This window comes from Gossypium raimondii, chromosome 8 (genome assembly GCF_025698545.1).
Source record: "Gossypium raimondii isolate GPD5lz chromosome 8, ASM2569854v1, whole genome shotgun sequence".
Classification (NCBI taxonomy): Eukaryota; Viridiplantae; Streptophyta; class Magnoliopsida; order Malvales; family Malvaceae; genus Gossypium; species Gossypium raimondii.
The window spans coordinates 151,306-172,777 of NC_068572.1; the positions used below are offsets into that span (position 1 = coordinate 151,306).

General features: G+C 34.8%; 4 protein-coding genes across 4 annotated transcripts; 2 read left to right on the forward strand and 2 right to left on the reverse strand.

Moving 5' to 3' along the window:
- Positions 1–27: 27 nt before the first annotated feature.
- LOC105793038 (subtilisin-like protease SBT4.4) lies at positions 28–5,801 on the reverse strand. Its single transcript, XM_052634495.1, has 9 exons — positions 5,514–5,801; positions 2,640–2,731; positions 2,295–2,541; positions 1,716–2,208; positions 1,523–1,617; positions 1,219–1,434; positions 1,016–1,127; positions 719–932; positions 28–648 (listed from the first exon to the last, which is right to left on the reverse strand). The coding sequence occupies exons 1-9, from the start codon at positions 5,612–5,614 to the stop codon at positions 98–100; spliced, it is 2,121 nt and encodes a 706-aa protein (XP_052490455.1). The 5' UTR covers positions 5,615–5,801; the 3' UTR covers positions 28–97.
- A 2,909-nt stretch (positions 5,802–8,710) lies between these two features.
- Positions 8,711–11,800, reverse strand: LOC105789955 (subtilisin-like protease SBT4.4). Its single transcript, XM_012617309.2, has 10 exons — positions 11,704–11,800; positions 11,538–11,629; positions 11,335–11,426; positions 10,995–11,241; positions 10,417–10,909; positions 10,232–10,326; positions 9,926–10,141; positions 9,723–9,834; positions 9,426–9,639; positions 8,711–9,355 (listed from the first exon to the last, which is right to left on the reverse strand). The coding sequence occupies exons 1-10, from the start codon at positions 11,797–11,799 to the stop codon at positions 8,799–8,801; spliced, it is 2,214 nt and encodes a 737-aa protein (XP_012472763.1). The 5' UTR covers position 11,800; the 3' UTR covers positions 8,711–8,798.
- A 2,662-nt stretch (positions 11,801–14,462) lies between these two features.
- Positions 14,463–18,945, forward strand: LOC105793039 (uncharacterized). The gene is made up of 3 exons (XM_052634365.1): positions 14,463–14,845; positions 15,756–15,961; positions 18,323–18,945. The coding sequence occupies exons 1-3, from the start codon at positions 14,535–14,537 to the stop codon at positions 18,796–18,798; spliced, it is 993 nt and encodes a 330-aa protein (XP_052490325.1). The 5' UTR covers positions 14,463–14,534; the 3' UTR covers positions 18,799–18,945.
- Positions 18,946–19,246: 301 nt separating this feature from the next.
- Positions 19,247–20,329, forward strand: LOC105789956 (hypothetical protein). The gene has a single exon (XM_012617310.2). It carries the CDS (start codon positions 19,573–19,575, stop codon positions 19,978–19,980), a length of 408 nt encoding a protein of 135 aa, XP_012472764.1. The 5' UTR covers positions 19,247–19,572; the 3' UTR covers positions 19,981–20,329.
- The last annotated feature ends 1,143 nt before the right edge of the window (positions 20,330–21,472 follow it).

Below are 21,472 nucleotides of genomic sequence, written 5' to 3' on the forward strand. Positions count from 1 at the left end.
AATATTTATTAATAAGATTGAAAGAAATTGACTGAACATACATATAACATAAACTGAAAACAAATAATAACAGTTGCAGCAGGTTCAATCATGTGACTCAAACAGCCCTAGAGACACCTTCATATGTGTGAATAACAATTGGATTTCTAACATCATGAGTATCATCTAACCATATCAATGTTGCAGACACCATTGATCGTTTGTCCAAAGCTTTTCCTGAAACAGTAACATTGTAAGACTTCTTCTCTGTTAGAGACTTGAAAGACAAGACTTGAGGAACCACTTTGATTTCGAGTTCCGACAGGGTAGCTATTGTTGCATTGTAAGTACATCTTGCTACACCAACATTTGTTACTGTTCTATGGAAAGTGACTTTGAATGGTTTGCCTGCTGGAACTAAAGCAGTGAGTGTAGGATAATTGAAATCCCTTGGCAACATTTTAGTAGAGTTCTTAGGACAAGAGGTGTTGTTTCCAGCTATTATTTTGATGGAACCTTCATCATATCCAATACTGCATAGGAATCTTATGTTGTCACCTTCTACGGTGTCGTATACAAGTCCAGGGTCAATGGCTTTTACAGGGTTGATATGTCCTGATCCATAAGCAAATTCAGCACCTTGAGTCCTCGGTGCATCCATCGGAAAAGCTAGGCAAAATAAAACAAACGTAAGATCGAAAATGTGACATATGTTACAGTAATGGCAATGAATGATTACCAGTAGTCATAAGAGCAGATTTAACGGCTGAGGGAGACCAATGAGGGTGAAATGTCTTAACGTATGCAGCTACACCAGCAACATGAGGACAAGACATTGAGGTTCCTGATATTATGTTGTATTTAACTCGCCTTGGATCTGTTGTAGTCGTCGATGGTGAAGCAACCGGTGAATATGCAGCCAATATATCCACTCCTGGTGCACTTATATCAGGCTGCAAAACATTTACGGAACTATTTAGTATACAAAAAACAAGCAAAACAACGATAAAACCCGAGTTATCAGACCGATTCATGCCTTTAGAATGTCTGGTACAAATGCATTCGGACCCCTTGAAGAGAATGAAGCAACTATAGGAGCAAATTTATCTTTAATTGTTTCACTTCTTAATATTTCTGCTTTAGGTTCTCTGTGACACAATGAGCAAAGCCTTAGTTTTATTTAGCCTAACATATACAAAACCAACGAAATAATGATCCGAATCATCGATATGTACATACTTGGTGGAATTGTGGTAGGATATGACCAAGTCATAGTCCTTGGAGCTTAAAGTTATAGCAGACAATGGGACAACAAACGAAACATTCTCTACTTGATATTTTGTAATTAATCCTAATGCACCAGCATCGTAAGCTGCATTTACACCGTTCATCACATCGCATAGAACGATCTTGTTCTTTACCAAAGTTTTATTCAGGCAATAGCTGTAACACGCCCTGAAAAAAAGACTAACAATGTATCAAACATATTGCTTGTCTAAATCTTTTTAAATCAATCAAAATGCAACTTGCCAATGGAACTAACCGAGCATGGGCCTCATCGCAAGAGGATGTTATTTGCAGCCCATAAACCAATGGAACCTTTGTTCTATTAAGACTAAAAGAATTAACTGAAAATCCCTGCTTGAAAAGAGGAAACCATTAGTATCTAATAAAAAAAAAAAAAAAAAAACTATGAGAGTCGGAGCAACAGAAGTAGAAAATACTATATTTCTTACAGTTAATGTCTTCCACCCATTCCCAAGAACGACCTTGTCAACAAAAAGGCGATCCGTTGTGCTTGCAGCAACGCTAAGTATCCACGGTGCTACACTTGATACTGATTGAAACCCTGTTGTACCACTATTGCCTGCAGATTGCAAAACAAGTACACCTTTCTCGGCTGCATGGAAAGCACCAATGGCTACAGGGTCCTCGTAAAGGTCAACTGGAATTTCTAATCCTAATGAAACTGATATAAGATCAACTCCATCGGCAATGGCATCATCAAAACCTGCCAAGATGTCTTCTGAAAGACACAATATACCACTGCATACTTTATATGCAGCAATCCTTGCTGATGGAACCCCTCCTCTTGCAATGCCTTCAGCAAGTCCATAGAAACTAGCATTCACTACATTGTTTCCGGCTGCTGTGGATGCCGTATGAGTTCCGTGACCCTCCGTGTCCCTAGCGGAATCTGAGTGGTAAGCTCGAGCTCCAATAAGCTTACTGTAAGATAAGTACTAAAATATCATTACTAAACAACAAATACTGAATCAGGGATTTGAATAACAGTCGTCCGATTGCAAATTTACTTGTTACAAGTGAAGTTTTGGCCACCCTTACAAGCTCCCTTCCACTTTTTGGGTGGTGGACCGAATCCTTCATCACTGAAACTATCTGATTCGGGCCATATTCCAGTATCAAGGACACCAACAATGACGTTACTCTCAGCGGTAGCATTTCGTTTAACAGTTTGATTGAGCCCCAAGAAATCCCATGATCTTGTCGTTTGAAGGTGATAAACTTTACTTGGAAAAACCGAAACAACCTCTTTAAAGCCTACATAACAAAGCAATGGTGAAATCATATCATTAAGACAATACCATTGAGTTTTAGAGAAAAAAAAAAAAAAAGACAGCTCTTCTTCTACCACTTACTTGCAAGTTTCTTTGCCTCTTCATTAGTTAACTTAGCAGCAAATCCATTGAAGCTCCTTTTATAACTTTTGATTAAGTAATTTTCCACAGAGCTGCTGAGAATAAAAAAACATGATCCAAAACCGGCTTAGTCATCAACAAACGGAGTGACCCCACGTACTAAAAGGGAACCAATCTCGATCATTGCCGATTACAGGTCCTACCTGAGTGCAGAAAGTGATTGAAGCATAGCGGAATGTTGAGATGAAGCAATGTCCTCTCTATCAGGAGCAGCTCCCAAGTATGCAATGTAAACCTGCATGACCACATTATTACAATTTCAATAATCGGAAATTCATTTCAAAGATATAAAAAGAAGACAATACTTACTTTCCTGTCATCCTCTACAGCACCATGGCAATGGCTTATACAAAGCATGAGAATCACAGTAATGTCAACAAACAGTAAGAAATTTGACATTGCCATTTTTTTTTCTCTTTTCTAGAGAGTAAGTATAAAGGAAAACATAAGTGGTATTTTATAGTGGATTCAAAAGATTGAATCTCATATCGCATTAGCTGGAGTTTTAATTTTTTTTCTTTCCATAGTCACTGCATATTTGGAAATGTATCTGTAAACTTTTTTCCTTACCATATTGTGATTTATGATATATTGTTGTATAAAATATTACTATTATTAGATTGTTTTATAAAATATTACTACAATTTTTCTATAAAAATTGATTTTCTTATTATAGTGGTTTCAGTGCTTAGTGCATACATAAAAAGTTTGTTGTACAAAGAAAGTTGGTGTAAGTGTAAGTGCAAGCCAAGCTAGAAATTGTTTTCAAGGAGCCGAAATGAAATTTTAATTTTTAATAGTTTAAATCTTCATCAATTTTAAAGAATTAAATTAAATTTTTATAATTTTAGGGTGGCTAAAGTGTAATTTTACCTTTATTAAATTAAAATTTTAAAATTTCTAAAAGGCCTAAATAACATTTTTCCATTTTAGGGGGTTCCCCCTTGCCAACTCCCCCTAAATTCGTCTCTGGGTAAGTGCGGAGGAGATAAAAGACGATGGTTAACTTGGATTTGAATGTGACAAGGAAATAAAGGATGAGTTTGTTGTATGATCTTATGTAAGTTATATGGTGAAAAATAATTTTAGACTGAAATATAAATAAAGCTAACTTCATGATTAAATTGATTTTATTTTATTCGCTTCAAAATTAATTTTATTTGACTCAATTTTAAAAAAACTTAAATTGATTTAGAATGATAAAATAAATCTCGTCAACTTGACTAATTCGAAAATATTCACTCAATTCGATCAAATGCTCATCCTTTTGTCTAAGGGTTACAGCAAAAGGCTAGCAGAGCCCGACCCCCCTAAAATGGTAAATTTATGTTTTGACCAAATATATAATAAATTTGTACTTTGATCCTCAAAACGATACAAATTTAATTTAATCTTTTAAAGATTACAAAGATCTAAGCTATTAAAATGATAAAATTACATTTTAACTATTATAAAATTATACAACTTACTTCTTCTAGCCCCTAATTTTTATTTTTATTTTTATTTTGCTTTTACACCTTATTTCGGACAAATACACAATTTTGATTAATGGTATATGTAAACAACTTAATAATTAAAATATTTAATTATAAAAAATTTAATTACTAAATAAAAAAATTAATAGTTAAATGATAAAAATAAAACAGAATCAATAGTTTAATGAATAATTTGCCTAAACCCAGGTCATCGATCAATGCCAATACTTCTCTTCATCTGAATCCTCCATTACGAGTAATCGACGGCCGCTACAAAATGACGATCCGTTGTGCTTGCAGCAACGCTAAGTATCCACGGTGCCACACTTGCCACCGATTGAAACCCTGCTAGACCACTATTGCCTGCAGATTGTACAACAAGTACACCTTTCTCGGCTGCATGGAAAGCACCAGTGGCTACAGGGTCACTGTAGAATTCAGACATAAAGACTGATCCTAATGGAACTGTTATAAGATCAACACCATCAGCAATGGTATCATCAAAAGCTGCCAAGATGTCTGAAGTACACCATATACCATTGCATGCTTTGTATGTGGCAATCCTTGCTGATGGAACCCCTCCTCTTGCAGTTCCTTCAGCAAATCCATAGAAACTAGCACTCACCACGTTGTCCCCGGCTGCTGTGGATGCTGTATGTGATCCATGACCCTCTGTATCCCTGGCAGAATCCGTGGTGTAAACTCGAGCTCCGATGAGCTTACTGAAAGATAAGTACCAAGTCATTGTGAGGATCAGGGATATCAATAGCGGTCTGAGATCGGAAATAGTGGAATATTTTTGCTTGTTACAAGTCAAGTTTTGGCCAACCTTACAAGCTCCCTTCCACTTTTGGGGTGGTGGACCGAAGCCTTCGTCGCTGAAGCTGTCCGACTCGGGCCAGATTCCGGTATCAGTGACACCAACAATGACATTGCTCTCAGCGGCAGCCTTACTTTTAACAGTTTGATTGAGTCCCAAGAAATCCCATGATCTTGTTGTATAAAGCTGATAAACTTTACTTGGAAAAACCAAAACCGCTCCTTTTGAGCCTGCATATAACGGTATTGGTGAAAACATATCATTTAGCAATTCCATTGAGTTCAACAAAAAGAAGAAGAAGACGAAGAAAGACAGCTCTTCTTCTACCAGTTACTTGAAAGTTTCTTTGCCTCTTCATTAGTTAGCTTAGATGCAAATCCATTGAAGCTCCTTTTGTAACTTCAGATTAAGTAATTTTCCACAAAGCTGCAGAGAAGGAAAAAGAAAACGATCGTAATCATAGTGATGGACCAACACTTCTGCTAAGGCATCAAAGGACATCCTCTAATGGCTTCCTACCTGTGTTTAGAAAGTGCTTGAAGCATATTGGAATGGTGAGATGAAGCAATGTAGTCTCCATCAGGAAGTGGTCCCAAGTATGCAATGTAAACCTGCATCATCACACATTGTTACAATTCATAAACCAGTTCCAGATAACATTGTTAACAATCTGTCACTTTAGAATACTTGCCTTTCTATCTTACTGTACAGCACCAGAGCAAAGGCTTATACAAACCATGAGATTCACAAAAATGTCTAGAAACACCAAGAAACTAGATTTTGTCATTTTTTTTTCTATTTGTTTGATAGTATGCATGAAACAGAAATCATAACTTGTATTTTATAGTGGACTGGAAAAGTTGAATCTTATATCCAATTAACTGGAGTATTTAAATTTTTTGTCCTTGTATAGCCACTACAACCAAGGAACTAATCTGTCAATTTTTACTCATACCATAAACGATTGTGATATATGACCATTTCAAGATATATTGTTCACTATCTGATAACACCATTCTCTCTGCTGTATTTATTGTATATTTTTGCAGCTGAACTAATTATGCTCATAAGTCTAATGACTAAGGAACTAATTTATAACCTAATTAAATTGGGTTTTGTTAAAGATATTCTCAAATTCTTGTTAAATAAAAATACAAGTGGCAAGATAAGGGATCTACGAGGGCTGCATAAGTAAAATCTGTATAGAAGTATTCTTTTACATAACTTCTATTTGACTTTAATTAGAATATGGTTTTACAAACCTATAAATAGACGTAGTCGTCTCTCCTCTTGTATTAATTTGAATTCGACATAACGAATTTTTTTCTTCTCTATCCATGATTTTTTCACTCTCTTTTCTTACCATTATCGACTTTCTATTTTTTATAGGTTTTAACCATATTTTTTCATCGATTTACTCCACTAATTTATAACTTTATTAAATTAGGTTATGACTTTTTTCTTTATTTAAATTCAGTTTTTCAGCTAATAAAATACATAACAGTTTTATTAAATACTCTTTTGAAAACTTTCATGGTATCAGAGTTAGGTTAAATTTCCAATAACATCATGGTTAAAACAACCTTCACTGGAGATAAGAGATCCAACAACCAAACGAAGGTAGAAAGTTCTACCGTTGAAACAACTACCGAGAGTGCAATGACTTAAGGGACAGAGGTGTCTTACCTCTCTTTTCAGTTGACATCTCACAAGCTGAATAACAAGATTTATCTCGAATGGTCGCAGTCCGTAAAGTTAGCAATTGATGAGCGCGACAAAGTAGGTCATTTAATTGGAGAAGTCAAGCAACCACAGGTGGGCGATCCAAAGATGAGTAAGTGGAGGTCAGAAAATTCTATGATAATTGCATGGCTTATTAATTCAATGGAAGCATCCATAGGAAAACCTTTTCTTTTTCTCCCGACTGTTAAAGATGTTTGGGACGCTGTAAAAGACACCTATTTGAATTTAGAAAACGCTTCACAAATCTTTGAGTTAAAAATAAAACTCTGGAAAGCTAGACAAGGGGTAAAGGAAGTTATTTTTTATTATAACGAGATGATGTCTTTTTGGCAAGAACTGGATCAGTGTTATAATGATGAACGGGAGTGTTCCGGAGATAATGTAAAAGCTATGAAAAAAGAAGAGATTGAGCAAGCTTATTTATTTCTAGCTGGTTTAAATAAAGAATTTGATGAAGTAAGATCTCAGATTCTAGGAAAAAAAACTGCTTCCAACACTCCATGAGATTTTTTCTGAAATTTGGAACTCGAGTATGTAAGCTCAAGAAATCTTTGTTGGTCTAAAGCAGTCTCCTCAAGCTTGGTTCAAACGGTTCACTCAGGTTGTTAAAAAACAATGTTACTCACAAGGACAAGCTAATCACACAATGCTATATTGACACTCACAAAGAGGTAGAATAACAATAGTTTATGTCGATGATACCATTCTTACAGAAGATTATGTGGATGAAATAAGGCGTCTCAAGGAGAATCTAGCATTGGAGTTTGAGATCAAAGACTTGGGTCATTTAAAATACTTTCTTAGAATAGAAGTTGCTCGATCAAAGAAGGGTCTTGTAGTCTCTTAGAAAAATGTGATTGATCTTTTAAAAGAGGCTGGGATGAGTGGTTGCCGCCTAGTTGACACACCAATTGATCCAAATGTAAAATTTGGAAATAAAGAAAGAAGATTACTTGATAAAGGGCAGTACCGGAGATTAGTTGTTAAGTTAATTCACCTATCACATACAAAGCCAGACATAACTTTTTGCAGTAAGCTTAGTGACTCAATTTATGCACTCCTTAATGGAGGAACATGAAGAAGCAATGTTTCAGATTCTAAGATACTTGAAGAGTTCACTTGACAAGGGCTTATTCTTCAAGAAATCTAAACAAAGAGGAATTAAAGCTTATAGGATGCATACTGGGCAAGCTCAATAATAGATAGAAGATCTACATCAAGATACTGTACATTTGTTTGGAGAAACCTTGTAACTTGGCGAAACAAAAAATAAAGTGTTGTAGCAAGAAGTAGTGCATAGGTTGAGTTTAGATCAATGACTCAAAGAATTTTTGAATTGATGTGGTTAAAAAGAATTAAGGAAGAGTTGAGGAAGCTAATAACTTCACGAATGAAGTTATATTGTATTAACAAAGCTGCCATTAGTATTACTCACAACACAATCCAACATGACAGAACTAAACATATTGAGATTGATAGACACTTTATCAAGGGGAAGATTGAACAAGCCCAAGTGTGCATGCCGTTTGTTCCTTCAAAACAACAAATTGCTGACATTCTCACTAAAAGACTCTCTAATACAAGCTTTGATTTTCTTGAACTCAAGTTAAGCATGATTGATATATATGCACCAACTTGAGGGAGGGTGTTGACATATGTAAAACCCCATATATTTTGGGTAGATAAATCTTAAAATAAAATTAATTAAGATTTTTTAAGAATATTTTATTTTATCTTTTAATAATTTATTAGAATAATTATGACTTTTTTCATTATTTAAATTCAGTTTTTCAATTAATTAAATACAGATCAGTTTTATTAAATACTCTTTTGAAAACTTAATCATTTTATAACTTAATTAAATTGGATTTTAACCACATTTTTCTTCTGATTCACTCCACTGAAAATCTCGGGTGTTCCAAAAATCATGTAATGGGAAAGTTTGTTCACAGAAAGATGCATATAATATTTATTCAAAAGATTGAAAGAAATTGACTGAAAATATATATAACATAAACTAAAAACAAATAATAACAGTTGCAGCAGGTTCAATCATGTGACTCAAACAGCCCCAGACCCAGAGATAGCTTCATATGTGTGAATAACAACTGGATTTCTAACATCATGAGTATCATCTGACCATATCAATGTTGCAGACACCATTGATCTTCCACCCAAAGCTTTTCCAGAAACAGTAACTTTGTAAGACATCTTCTCTGTTAGAGACTTGAAAGACAAGACTTGAGGAACCACTTTGATTTCGAGTTCCGACAGGGCAGCGATTGTTGCATTGTAAGCAGATCTTGCTGCACCAACATTTGTTACTGTTCTATGGAAAGTGACTTTGAATGGCTTGCCTGCTGGAACTAAAGCAGTGAGTGTAGGATAATTGAAATCTCTTGGCAACATTTTAGTAGAGTTCTTAGGACAAGAGGTGTTGTTTCCTGCTATTATTTTGATGGAACCTTCATCATATCCAATACTGCATAGGAATCTTATGTTGTCACCTTCTACGGTGTCGTATACAAGTCCAGGGTCAATGGCTTTTACAGGGTTGATATGTCCTGATCCATAAGCAAATTCAGCACCTTGATTCCTCGGTGCATCCATCGGAAAAGCTAGGCAACAGAAAACTAATGTAAGATCGAAAATGTGACATATGTTACAATAATGGCAATGAATGATTACCAGTAGTCATAAGAGCAGATTTAATGGCTGAGGGAGACCAGTGAGGGTGAAATGTCTTAACGTATGCAGCTACACCAGCAACATGAGGACAAGACATTGAGGTTCCTGATATTATGTTGTATTTAACTCGCCTTGTATCTGTTGTAGTCGTCGATGGTGAAGCAACCGGTGAATATGCAGCCAATATATCCACTCCTGGTGCACTTATATCAGGCTGCAAAACATTTACGGAACTATTTAGTATACTAAAAACAAGGAAAACAACGATAAAACCTGAGTTATCAGACCAATTCGTGCCTTTAGAATGTCTGGTACAAATGCATTCGGACCCCTTGAAGAGAATGAAGCAACTTTAGGAGCAAATTTATCTTTAATTGTTTCACTTCTAAATATTTCTGCTTTAGGTTCTCTGAGACACAATGAGCAAAGCATTAGTTTTATCTTGCCTAACATATACAAAACTAACGAAATAATGATCCGAACCATTGATATGTACATACTTGGTGGAATTGAAGTAGGATATGACCAAGTCATAGTCCTTGGAGCTTAAAGTTATAGCAGGCAATGGGACAACAAATGAAACATCGTCCAAATCATATTTCGTAATTACTCCTAATGCACCAGCATCGTAAGCTGCATCTACACCGTCCATCTCATCGCATAGAACGATCTTGTTCTTAACCAAAGTTTTATTCAGGCAATGGCCGTGACATGCGCTGAAAAAACGACCAACAATGTATCAAACATATTGCTTATGTCTATATCTCTGTAAATCAATCAAAATGCAACTTGTCAATGGAACTAACCGAGCATCAGCCTCATTGCAATAGGATGTTGCTTGCAGCCCATAAACCAATGGAACCTTTGTTCTATTAAGACTAAAAGAATTAACTGAAAGTCCCTGCTTGCAAAGAGGAAACCATTAGTATCTAATAAATAAATAAAAACTATGAGTCGGAGCAACATAAGTAGAAAATACGATATTTCTTACAGTTAATGTCTTCCACCCATTCCCAAGAACGACCTTGTCAACAAAAAGGCGATCCGTTGTGCTTGCAGCAACACTAAGTATCCACGGTGCTACACTTGACACGAATTGAAACCCTGTTGTACCACTATTGCCTGCAGATTGCATAACAAGTACACCTTTCTCGGCTGCATGGAAAGCACCAATGGCTACAGAGTCCTGGTAAAAGTAAACTGGAATATCTAATCCTAATGAAACTGATATAAGATCAACTCCATCGGCAATGGCATCATCAAAACCTGCCAAGATATCTTCTGAAGTACACTCTTTATCATCACATACTTTATATGCAGCAATCCTTGCTGATGGAACCCCTCCTCTTGCAATGCCTTCAGCAAGTCCATAGAAACTAGCATTCACTACATTGTTTCCGGCTGCTGTGGATGCCGTATGAGTTCCGTGACCATCCATGTCCCTAGCGGAGTCTGAGTGGTAAGCTCGAGCTCCAATAAGCTTACTGTAAGATAAGTACTAGAATATCATTACTAAACAACAAAACTGAAGCGGGGATTTGAATAACAGTCGTCCAATTGCAAATTTACTTGTTACAAGTGAAGTTTTGGCCACCCTTACAAGCTCCCTTCCACTTTTTGGGTGGTGGACCGAAGCCTTCATCACTGAAGCTATCCAATTCGGGCCATATTCCACTATCAAGGACACCAACAATGACATTACTCTCGGCGGTAGCATTGCGTTTAACAGTTTGATTGAGCCCCAAGAAATCCCATGATCTTGTCGTTTGAAGGTGATAAACTTTACTTGGAAAAACCGAAACAACCTCTTTAAAGCCTACATAACAAAGCAATGGTGAAATCATATCATTAAGACAATACCATTGAGTTTTAGAGAGAAAAAAAAGACGGCTCTTCTTATATCACTTACTTGCAAGTTTCTTTGCCTCTTCATTAGTTAACTTAGCAGCAAATCCATTGAAGCTCCTTTTATAACTTTTGATTAAGTAATTTTCCACAGAGCTGCTGAGAATAAAAAAACATGATCCAAAACCGGCTTAGTCATCAACAAACGGAGTGACCCCACGTACTAAAAGGGAACCAATCTCGATCATTGCCGATTACAGGTCCTACCTGAGTGTAGAAAGTGATTGAAGCATAGCGGAATGTTGAGATGTAGCAATGTCCTCTCTATCAGGAGCAGCTCCCAAGTATGCAATGTAAACCTGCATGACCACATTATTACAATTTAAATAGTCAGAAATTCATTTCAAAGATATAAAAAGAAGACAATACTTACTTTCCTGTCATCCTCTACAGCACCATGGCAAAGGCTTATACAAAGCATGAGAATCACAGTAATGTCAACAAACAGTAAGAAACTTGACATTGCCATTTTTTTTTTCTCTTTTCTGGAGAGTAAGTATAAAAGAAAACATAAGTGGTATTTTATAGTGGATTCAAAAGATTGAATCTCATATCGCATTAGCTGGAGTTTTAATTTTTTTTCTTTCCATAGTCACTGCAACTTTGGAAATGTATCTGTCACTTTTTTCCTTACCATAAATGATTGTGATTTATGATATTTTTACTATTATTAGATTGTTGTATAAAAATTACTATAAAATTTTTTATAGAAATTGATTTTTTTGTTATACTTTGTTCAGTGATTTCCGATGCCTAATGCATTCATAAAAATAGTTTGTTGTACAAAGAAAGTTGGCGTAATATGGCTTGTTAGAGGATTATGGCAGAGGGGATAAAATCGATGGTTAACTTGGATTTAAATGTGACTATGAAATAAATGACGAGTCTGTTGTATGATCTTTTATTAGTTAATATGGTAAAAAATAATATTAGACTGAAATATAAATGAAGTCAACTTCATGATTAAATCTTGACCAGAAATAAAGTTTTAATTTACTAATCACAATTCAAATTGAAAGCTTCCAAATCTTGTGGCAATGTATATTACTCTAAAGGAAAATTGTGCTTCTTGATCTTTAATTATATAAGCTTGGGGATTTAGTTTTCATCTTGTTTAACGAGTAAAATCTTAGCTTGATTTAGATGTAGTAAGGAGGTAAATGCCGAGTTGGTGTTTGATCTAATGTTGGTAAATATGGCGGGAAATAACATTAGACTAGATTTTACTTGATTTAAATGTAGCAATGAGATAAAGGTCGAGTCTATTATATGATCTTATGTTGATAGATATGGTGGGAAGTAACAATAGACTGAAATATAAATGAAGCCAACTCCATAATTAAATCTTGACAAGAAATAACGTTTTAATTTACTAATAACAATTAAAATTGAAAGTTTCCAAATCTTGTGGCAATGTTTATTACTCTAAAGGAAAATTCTCCTTCTTGATCCTTAATTATATAAGCTTGGCAATTAATTTTCAACTTGTTTAACAAGTAAAATCTCAGCTTGAATTGAATGTAGCAAGAAGGTAAAAATCGAGTTTGTTATATGATCTTGTGTTAGTAAATGTGGTGGGAAATAATATTAGATTGAAATGTATCATTATTGAATCTTGAGGAGAAATAAAGTTTTAATTTAATAATTACAATTAAAATTGAAAGTTTTCAAATCTGGTGGCAATGCTTATTATCCTAAAGGAAAATTATGCTTCTTTATCCTTAATTATATAAGTTTGGGGATTTAGTTTTCAACTTATTTAACAAGTAAAATCTTATCTTGATTTGGATATAATAAGGAAATAAAAGTCGAGTCTATTGTATGTTCTTATATTGATAAATATGGTGAGAAATAATATTAGTTGAAATGTAAATAAAGCTGTCATCATTATTAAATTTTGAGGGAAATAAAGTTTTAATTTACTCATGTTTATTTATAATGTTGCATAAGAAATCCCATTCCTCATATATTTATTTTCTAATTAATCATTAATTAATTTAGTTTAATTATTTTAATCATGTTTTAATCATTATTAATTAATAATTAATCAAACTTAATAGAATCATCATCATTTATCATTCTTATTTAAGTCCTTAAATTTTTATTAATTAAAACGCATAATAGCGATTGAACTTTCACAATTTAGTCACAAAGCTTTAATTAATTATTATTTTTGTTTAAATTACTTAATTAAATTTCAATATATTTTCACAATAACTCTGTAAATATTTTTATCTAATATTTAAGGACTCTGTTTATAAAAATGGGGTTCTGAAACCGCATTTTCCGACACTACTGGATTTCGATTCACAAATTCAAACAATATATTTACACCCTCTTTTCTCCCTATCAATTTCAAAAATGAGAAAATTGGTCAATCTCAACAAAAATAAAAATAAACAAAATAATTTCAAAAATTTTTGAAAATTAAAATTCTAGAAAAAAATTGTAAAGAATATATAAAAAAGTAAAAATTTTAAGTAGTTCAAAAATAATAATTTTTAAATTTAGAAATTTAATGATTAAATCAGAAAATTAATAGTTAAATGAGGTTAAATTGTGCATATATGCCATTTTTTTTGTTAATTGACTAAATAGGCCTTTTTTCTTCAAGATTTAGAGAAATAAATTGTTTTTGGAGAGAGAGTTTGAATGTGCGTCCAGCTAGACGAGCTTTTGATGACATATCAAGAATGAACACCCAAGTGGAAGTGTTTTCTAACTATTCCAAAGAAAAGGTGTACAATTAGGCGCGCTTTTCTTAACATATCAACAAAAATTCGTCTAATTAGATGAGCTTTTCTATCAACTATGAAAAACGCGCTTTTTATACTTTCTCCCCAAAATTAACCTATTTTTCTAAATCTTCAAAAAAAGACATATTTGACCAATTAACAAAAAAAAAATTGACATATATAACTAATTTAGCCGATAAACGATGAAAATAAAACAAAATCGATGGTTTAATGACTACTTTGCCCTAAATCTAGGTCATCGATCCATGCCAATACTTCTCTTCATCTGAACCCTCCATTAAGAGTAATCGACGGCCACTATAAGATACAAGTAATCTAGCGGATCACTATCGAAACACAAAACTCCCCATTTCCCGCTATAAATTACATCGCAATTTAGTTTCGCTCCTCAAATTTCTGATTTTATCAACCAAATCGTTCGTCTCTTAATTTTGGTTGGATATCGAAGATGTCAGGAAGAGGAAAGGGAGGCAAGGGTCTTGGCAAGGGAGGAGCTAAGCGCCACCGTAAGGTCCTCCGCGACAACATCCAGGGCATCACAAAGCCGGCAATTCGGCGCCTTGCCCGTAGGGGAGGAGTGAAGCGTATCAGCGGCTTAATCTACGAGGAAACCCGTGGAGTTCTCAAGATCTTCTTGGAGAACGTCATTCGCGATGCGGTCACATACACCGAACACGCCAGGAGAAAGACGGTGACTGCCATGGATGTGGTTTATGCGCTGAAGAGGCAGGGTAGGACTTTGTATGGATTTGGCGGTTAGTTGATTTAGGGTCTAGGTTTTAAAATAGCGGAAGAATTGTAGGACTCAGTTAAAGTTACAAGCTGGGTTTTGTTGTTCGCTGTTATAATTTGTAATTCGCATTATCAATTGCGTATTTTTCTTGAAAATTGAAGGTCATTTTGTCCATCTTAGCTCTCTTCTTTCAGGAAATGTAAAGGTGGCATTGCCAATAAGGTTCCAACTTGAGAGAGGACGTTGAGTGAATTGAAAGTTTAAATGGCTACCAAAACAGAGACTGAGAGAATCAAGGCTTTAATATTTCTCTGGCCAATCATATGGGTTATACTCCCCTCATTTCCCCAACATTACTATTATTGTTAGCAACGAAAGCAGACACTATATGAATGTTAAACATGACTTACTATGTTTGGTAAGAAAGAAATTGCAAGAAAAGAAGTTGCAGCTCGCCATTCAGCTCTCCACACTCTGTCTAAGAAGTTAAAATTTTGAGTGTTTTGTGCTTTTGCCACACTCGGTATCTGCAGCCTTTTCGTTTTCCCAAAACTACAACCTCATTTGTAACCAGGTTGTTTGCTATGGATAGGATATGTTGGTTTCAGTGCTGTGATGAGATGGCAAGGATAAAAAGATGGTGCATTTTGGATAAATCAGGCAAACTGGCCATGCCATTCAAGATACTAAAACAGACTTTGGCAACACTTGCTTGATGTTTGGTCTCAGATGTGGCGTGGAGCTATAACAAAGCAGGCCAAGTTTCAGAACATTTTTCATCTCAATGGCTACTAAAACAGAGACTGAAAGAAAAACACGAAGTTGTTTAATCTCAGACTAATCAGTCGGCATCTCAAATCGACAAATGGGACAATAATGACTTTGTTTCAGCCATTTTTCCATGCAATCACCGTGAAAGACATGAGAACATGGCAGTCGAGAAGCTTCAAAACCGACCTTGAGTTCCTCCAAACATATCATGCAGTCTTCTTCTCCAGCTTCTACTTTGGCTCTTTCTATCATCTCCTTGATTGATGATTCATTAGCTGCAACCATGTCGTTGTTAATGCTCTCAAGCTCTCAAGTTATTTCTGTCAAAGCTCTCGTCATCCAAATCTCTACATCCATACCGCTTTCCACCAGTACTGCCAGAATCTTACTTTATAATAATATCCCCCATTAACCATCATTTGTGATATTTCCCCCTATTTATCTTCTTATTTATACTTATATTTTATTTATTATGTATTTAGAGAATTATGGGAGAAAAAAGTGGAAGAGTGCATGAGCATGAGTCCGAGTATGACCAATATGCTCAGAGTAACCTATTTATTTTAGATCCAATTCAGAGAACAACTTTGAAATACAGATAGATACAAATTTGATGATATTCTCGTTGCTGTAATAACTTAAACCTTTTAAACCCATTTACGAGTAATAAAATCCAATTCCTTCATGCATTAGATTACAAATGAAGGATAAACAATAACACAAACTCCTATAATCTTAATCAATTGGCATCTCAAATCGGCAAATGGGACAATAATGACTTTGGTTCAGCCATTTTTTTATGCAATCATCGTGAAAGACATGAGAACATGGCATCTGAGAAGCTTCAAATCCGACCTCCACTTCTTCCAAACATATCATGCACTTTTCTTCATCTCCAGCTTCTACTTTAACTTTTTCTATCATCTCCTTGATCGATGATTCGGTAGCGGCAACCATGCCATTGTTAATCCTCTCAAACTCTGACCTCGATTCCGCCAAAGCTCTACCCATCAAAGTCTCTTGGTTGATCTCAGATTCCACCAACAATGCTTGTATCGTTGAATGTAAATACACGACTTTACAATACCATCCACTGTCAAATGTCCTGTTTGCAATTCCAAGTCCACATCCCATGATTTCTTGAACGAGGGTGTTGTAAGAAGCAGAGGGCATGTTGATTCTGAGTCTTGTAAATGCCGAAGCAAGAAGTTCATGAAGGTTGTTGCGGTTTTGCAAGATGTTGAGACCAAAACGAAGAGTTTGTTGTACAGAAAAACAGTTGCTGTAATTGTCTATTATCGGATCATGGCGGAGGAGATTGATGTCTACGATTAATTTGATTTGGATGTGACGAGGAGGTAAAGGACGTTTCTGTTGTATCAACCCGTGATGGTGAACATGGTGGGAAATAACATCGGAAGGGTACAAAATTGAAGCCGAAGCCATTGAAGAAACTTGAAGAGAACAAAGCTTTAACTTAATCACAATCGATTTTGAGATTTTCGATTCTTGTATTAATATTTATTTATAAAGAGCAAGGAATCCATATTTACTAGGAATTACAATTCTACAAGGAGCATAAAATTGGTTACCACTTATCCATTTGATTTATCCAATATTTTTTAATCCGTAAAATATATAAATTTATGTTTTAATATTAATATCTTAATGATATTCATTCCAACCCATATATTACATACTATTTTCATAGTTTATCTTTACTATTCAGTTCTACAATATTCTTGTATTTTTCGATATGAGAACATGGCATCCGAGAAGCTTTAAAACCGACCTCCACCTCCTCCAAACATATCATGCAGCCTTCTTCATCTCTACCTTGGCGACCATGCCATTGTTAATCCTCTCAAACTCTGAGCTTGATTCCGCCAAAGCTCTACTCATTAAAGTCTCTTGGTTGATCTCGGATTCCACCATCATTGAATGTAAATACATGACTTAACAATATCATCCACTACCATATATCCTGTCTGCAGTTCCAAGTCCGAATCCCATGATTTCTTGAATGACGGTGTTGTAAGAAGCAGAGGGCATGTCGATTCTGAGTCTTTTAAATGTCGAAGCAAGAAGTCATGAAGGTTGTTGCGGTTCTGCAAAATGTTGAGACCAAAACAAAGAGTTTGTTGTACGTAGGAGATTGATATCTATGGTTAACTTGATTTGGATGTGAGGAAGAGGTAAAGGATACTTTTGTTGTATGAATCCGTGATGGTGAACATGATAAGAAATAATATTGGACAAGTATGAATTTGTAGCTGATGCCATTAAAGGAAACTTGGGTAAAAACGAAGCTTTAATTTAACTATCAGAATAGATTTTTATAAATTATGATAAATCAATTTTATTGTAAAAGTATAGCATTGTATCAATTTAGCCATTAAATGGAATGAAAATCATGTGATAACTACACATGTTTGTAATTTAATTTATGTGTTCTAAAAATACATGTTAAATTAAAACCGGCGTTTAACACTTAAAAGTGATGGCTATACTAACGAAAAGACGTGATTGATGCAATATTCATGCTTTTAGGATTCAATTGAAAACAGTTTTGAAATTTGAGAACTAATTCAGAATATGAATAATAGTTTAGGGATGTTCCTTGGATTTAACCCAAACAAGAAAAGGAAAAGCGCTTAAAGTAACTGGTAATAATCGAGGCCATCGATCCGCGCCAATACTTCTCTTCATTTGAACCCTTCATTATAAGTAATCAACGGCTGCAGTTTATCTTCAAGCTCAACCCACGGATCACTATCTCAACAAAAAGCTTCCCAGTTCCCACTATAAAATAACCCGCAATTTCGTACCGTTCCTCAAATTTCCAATTTCACCATCCAAATCATTCAAGTTTCTTAATTTTCATTCGATATCGAAGATGTCAGGAAGAGGAAAGGGAGGCAAGGGACTTGGCAAGGGAGGAGCGAAGCGCCACCGTAAGGTCCTCCGTGACAACATCCAGGGCATCACAAAGCCGGCAATTCGACGCTTGGCCCGTAGGGGAGGAGTAAAGCGTATCAGTGGCTTAATCTACGAGGAAACCCGTGGAGTTCTCAAGATCTTCTTGGAGAACGTCATTCGCGATGCTGTCACCTACACCGAACATGCCAGGAGGAAGACGGTGACCGCCATGGATGTGGTTTATGCTCTGAAGAGGCAGGGTAGGACTTTGTATGGATTTGGCGGTTAGTCGATTTAGGGTTTAGGTTTGTAATTAGGGGAATCCTTTAGGGCTTAATCGAAACTACAAGTTGGGTCTTGTTGTTCGATGTTATGATTTGTAACCAGTGCTATCAATTTCATATTTTATTGGAATGTGAAGAACTTTTTTAGTGTCTGGATTTTTTATATTGAAATTTGAAATCTTTTCCCAATCTAAAGAGTAAATGAAGTAATTGAATTCATGGAAAGCTTAGTGAGAACACAAAGAACTGAAACTTGCAGGAAAAAAATATGTCCTTGATCACTTTAAAATGTTTACAGTTGCTGTTTAAATCAGTAAGCTTTATGCATTGATGCAAAATTTGATAAATTTCAGTTAAATTAGCAGTAGAAACCACTGAGATAAGCAAATAACATTGGGATTTCATTTTCAAGTCAGTACATATAAAGAAAATGACAATTACTAACCTAATAAAATATTTTGTAAATTGGATTCTTGCAATGAACTATAGTTGCCTGTAACATCTTTTTTGTATTTAACACTTGGTTCATTAGCATGAACCGTGGTAGCAAAGCATATAGAAATGTGTGTATATATATGCACATGGACCCAAAATGATGAGAAAACATTGTTTTATTTCAGGCATACATTCACTAAATGATGGCAAATCATTACATGTGTTTTTTTTAACATAAAAATCACTGTATAAACCTCCCTAATAGGAAGGCTTTTTTCCATCTCTCTGCTGCTATCTTTCATTTAAAGCATTGAAATTTTAGCCTAGACTTCACCTAAACCAAAATGGCTTCAACCTGTATCTCAAACTGCATCACTGACACTAGGGTCCCAATCAGGCCAACATATGTGAACCTCTACAAATGGCCGGAATCGGATGCCGAGTTCGTCAGATCACTGAGCTCCGACGGACGCAGCGGCGGGGGCGGTCGTGTGCGGTCCACCGTGGTTGATAGCATTTCATGTAGGCAAATGTACCTTAGGAGCTATACTTTCCATAGGAATGAAGCTGGGCCTGAGAAAACTAAATGTTTTGGCAGAGTTAAGAAGGAAAGAAGAAAAAGGAATAAGTCAAAGAAGAAGCGTATGGCGCTGAGAAGGGCCAAAGAGGTATCTTTTGCCGCCTTATTGGCTATGTTCCGCAGGCTGTTGTCTTGTACGACCAAGGTTGATGTGGCTGATCATGGTGGTTGAACCACCATTTTCAGCCATTAAAACTTCCGTTTTTCTTTTTTTGTTGTTTCTATAGAGCTTTCTAATAGCATTTAAGTTTTCTAAATTTATTTCGATGCCTTTTTTTCACTTCCCTCTTTGTTGGTGGAAATAGAGTGATGATATCCATAATATCATGATATGTTAATGGTTAAACCCATTTTCACCTTATAAAATTACAAAACATTTAGCTATATTTCAAGTTCCTTTGCTTTTGGTGTCTGGTTGTGTGCTTTGTGGTTCTGCCCTCTGGGTTTGTATCACTGTCATTCATGTATCTAAAAACAAAACAAGAATATATATATAATATATGCATTTATATTAAAGGTTACAGTTTACTCTTATTTACCCTTTGTTCATATTTATTTTCATTACCCATATTCAACACATATCCAAATATAGGTACATAAGTATATAGATAACATCTTCCATGTATCTTTCAAATATATAAAAGATCTTGAAAATATTCGTATCAAACACATAATATTAAAAACATAAAGTATATAAAACCATGTAAAATCTAATTTCTTAAACAGAAAAAAGGAAGAAAAAAAAACCCAAATTTGTGGAAAAAAGATAGGGATGATGGTGACAGCATGGTGGTGGAGGTGGGTGAGGCCAAAGATTTTAGAGACATTTCTAACCTAGAGTTTAGCTTTTAAATTCCCAACCTTTTTTTTTTTCTTTTGTGTTTTCAATTTCTGGAAAAGGATGGGAAGCAAATCAGCACCATTTTCTTGACCATCATGACATTAAAGAAGTAATCCAAAAGAAAAAAGAAGAAAAAAAAAAGTTTCAGGCCCAATCATACTGTAAAAACCAATCATGAAAACACTGTTTTTTAGTGTAGAAAAAAGGACCAAAATATGTAACTTACAAAACAAGTTCTTTTGTTGGGTTAATTAATCGACTATGGAATTTTAGTATGTTTCTTAAATCACTTCTGTATTTAGCACCTAACAATTAGAGCACACAATCAATGATTTATGATGCTAAATCAATACTTGATTGTTATCATAATTAGTTAACCGTTTTGGGTTTTCTTGCTAATCTGTCAGGTTATTGTTAGAGTCCGAAAATTTGTTTGAAATTTAGAAGAATTTGGACAAAAATGTTAAGCTCGAAAAATGAGTTTAGACAAAAAAAGTTAAATCCGTTTAAAATATGGGTTGGGCAGGCTCGAACATTCAAGGCTAAAGCTCAACTCGACTCGTCTTGCATGTGCATAACACTATAATATATTATGTTATTTATATATATTATATAATTTATAACACAAAAACTAAATCTATAGTAATACATAATATTATAATGTAAATATTAAAAATATATAAAATTATTAAATATTGAATTAAAATAATATAAATATTTCTAAAAATTCAAAAAAAAAAATATTTACAGACCTAAAATGGATTTGGATTAACTATTTATAAATATAAGTAAGCTTTGGTAAAATTATAGGCTCATATTTCGG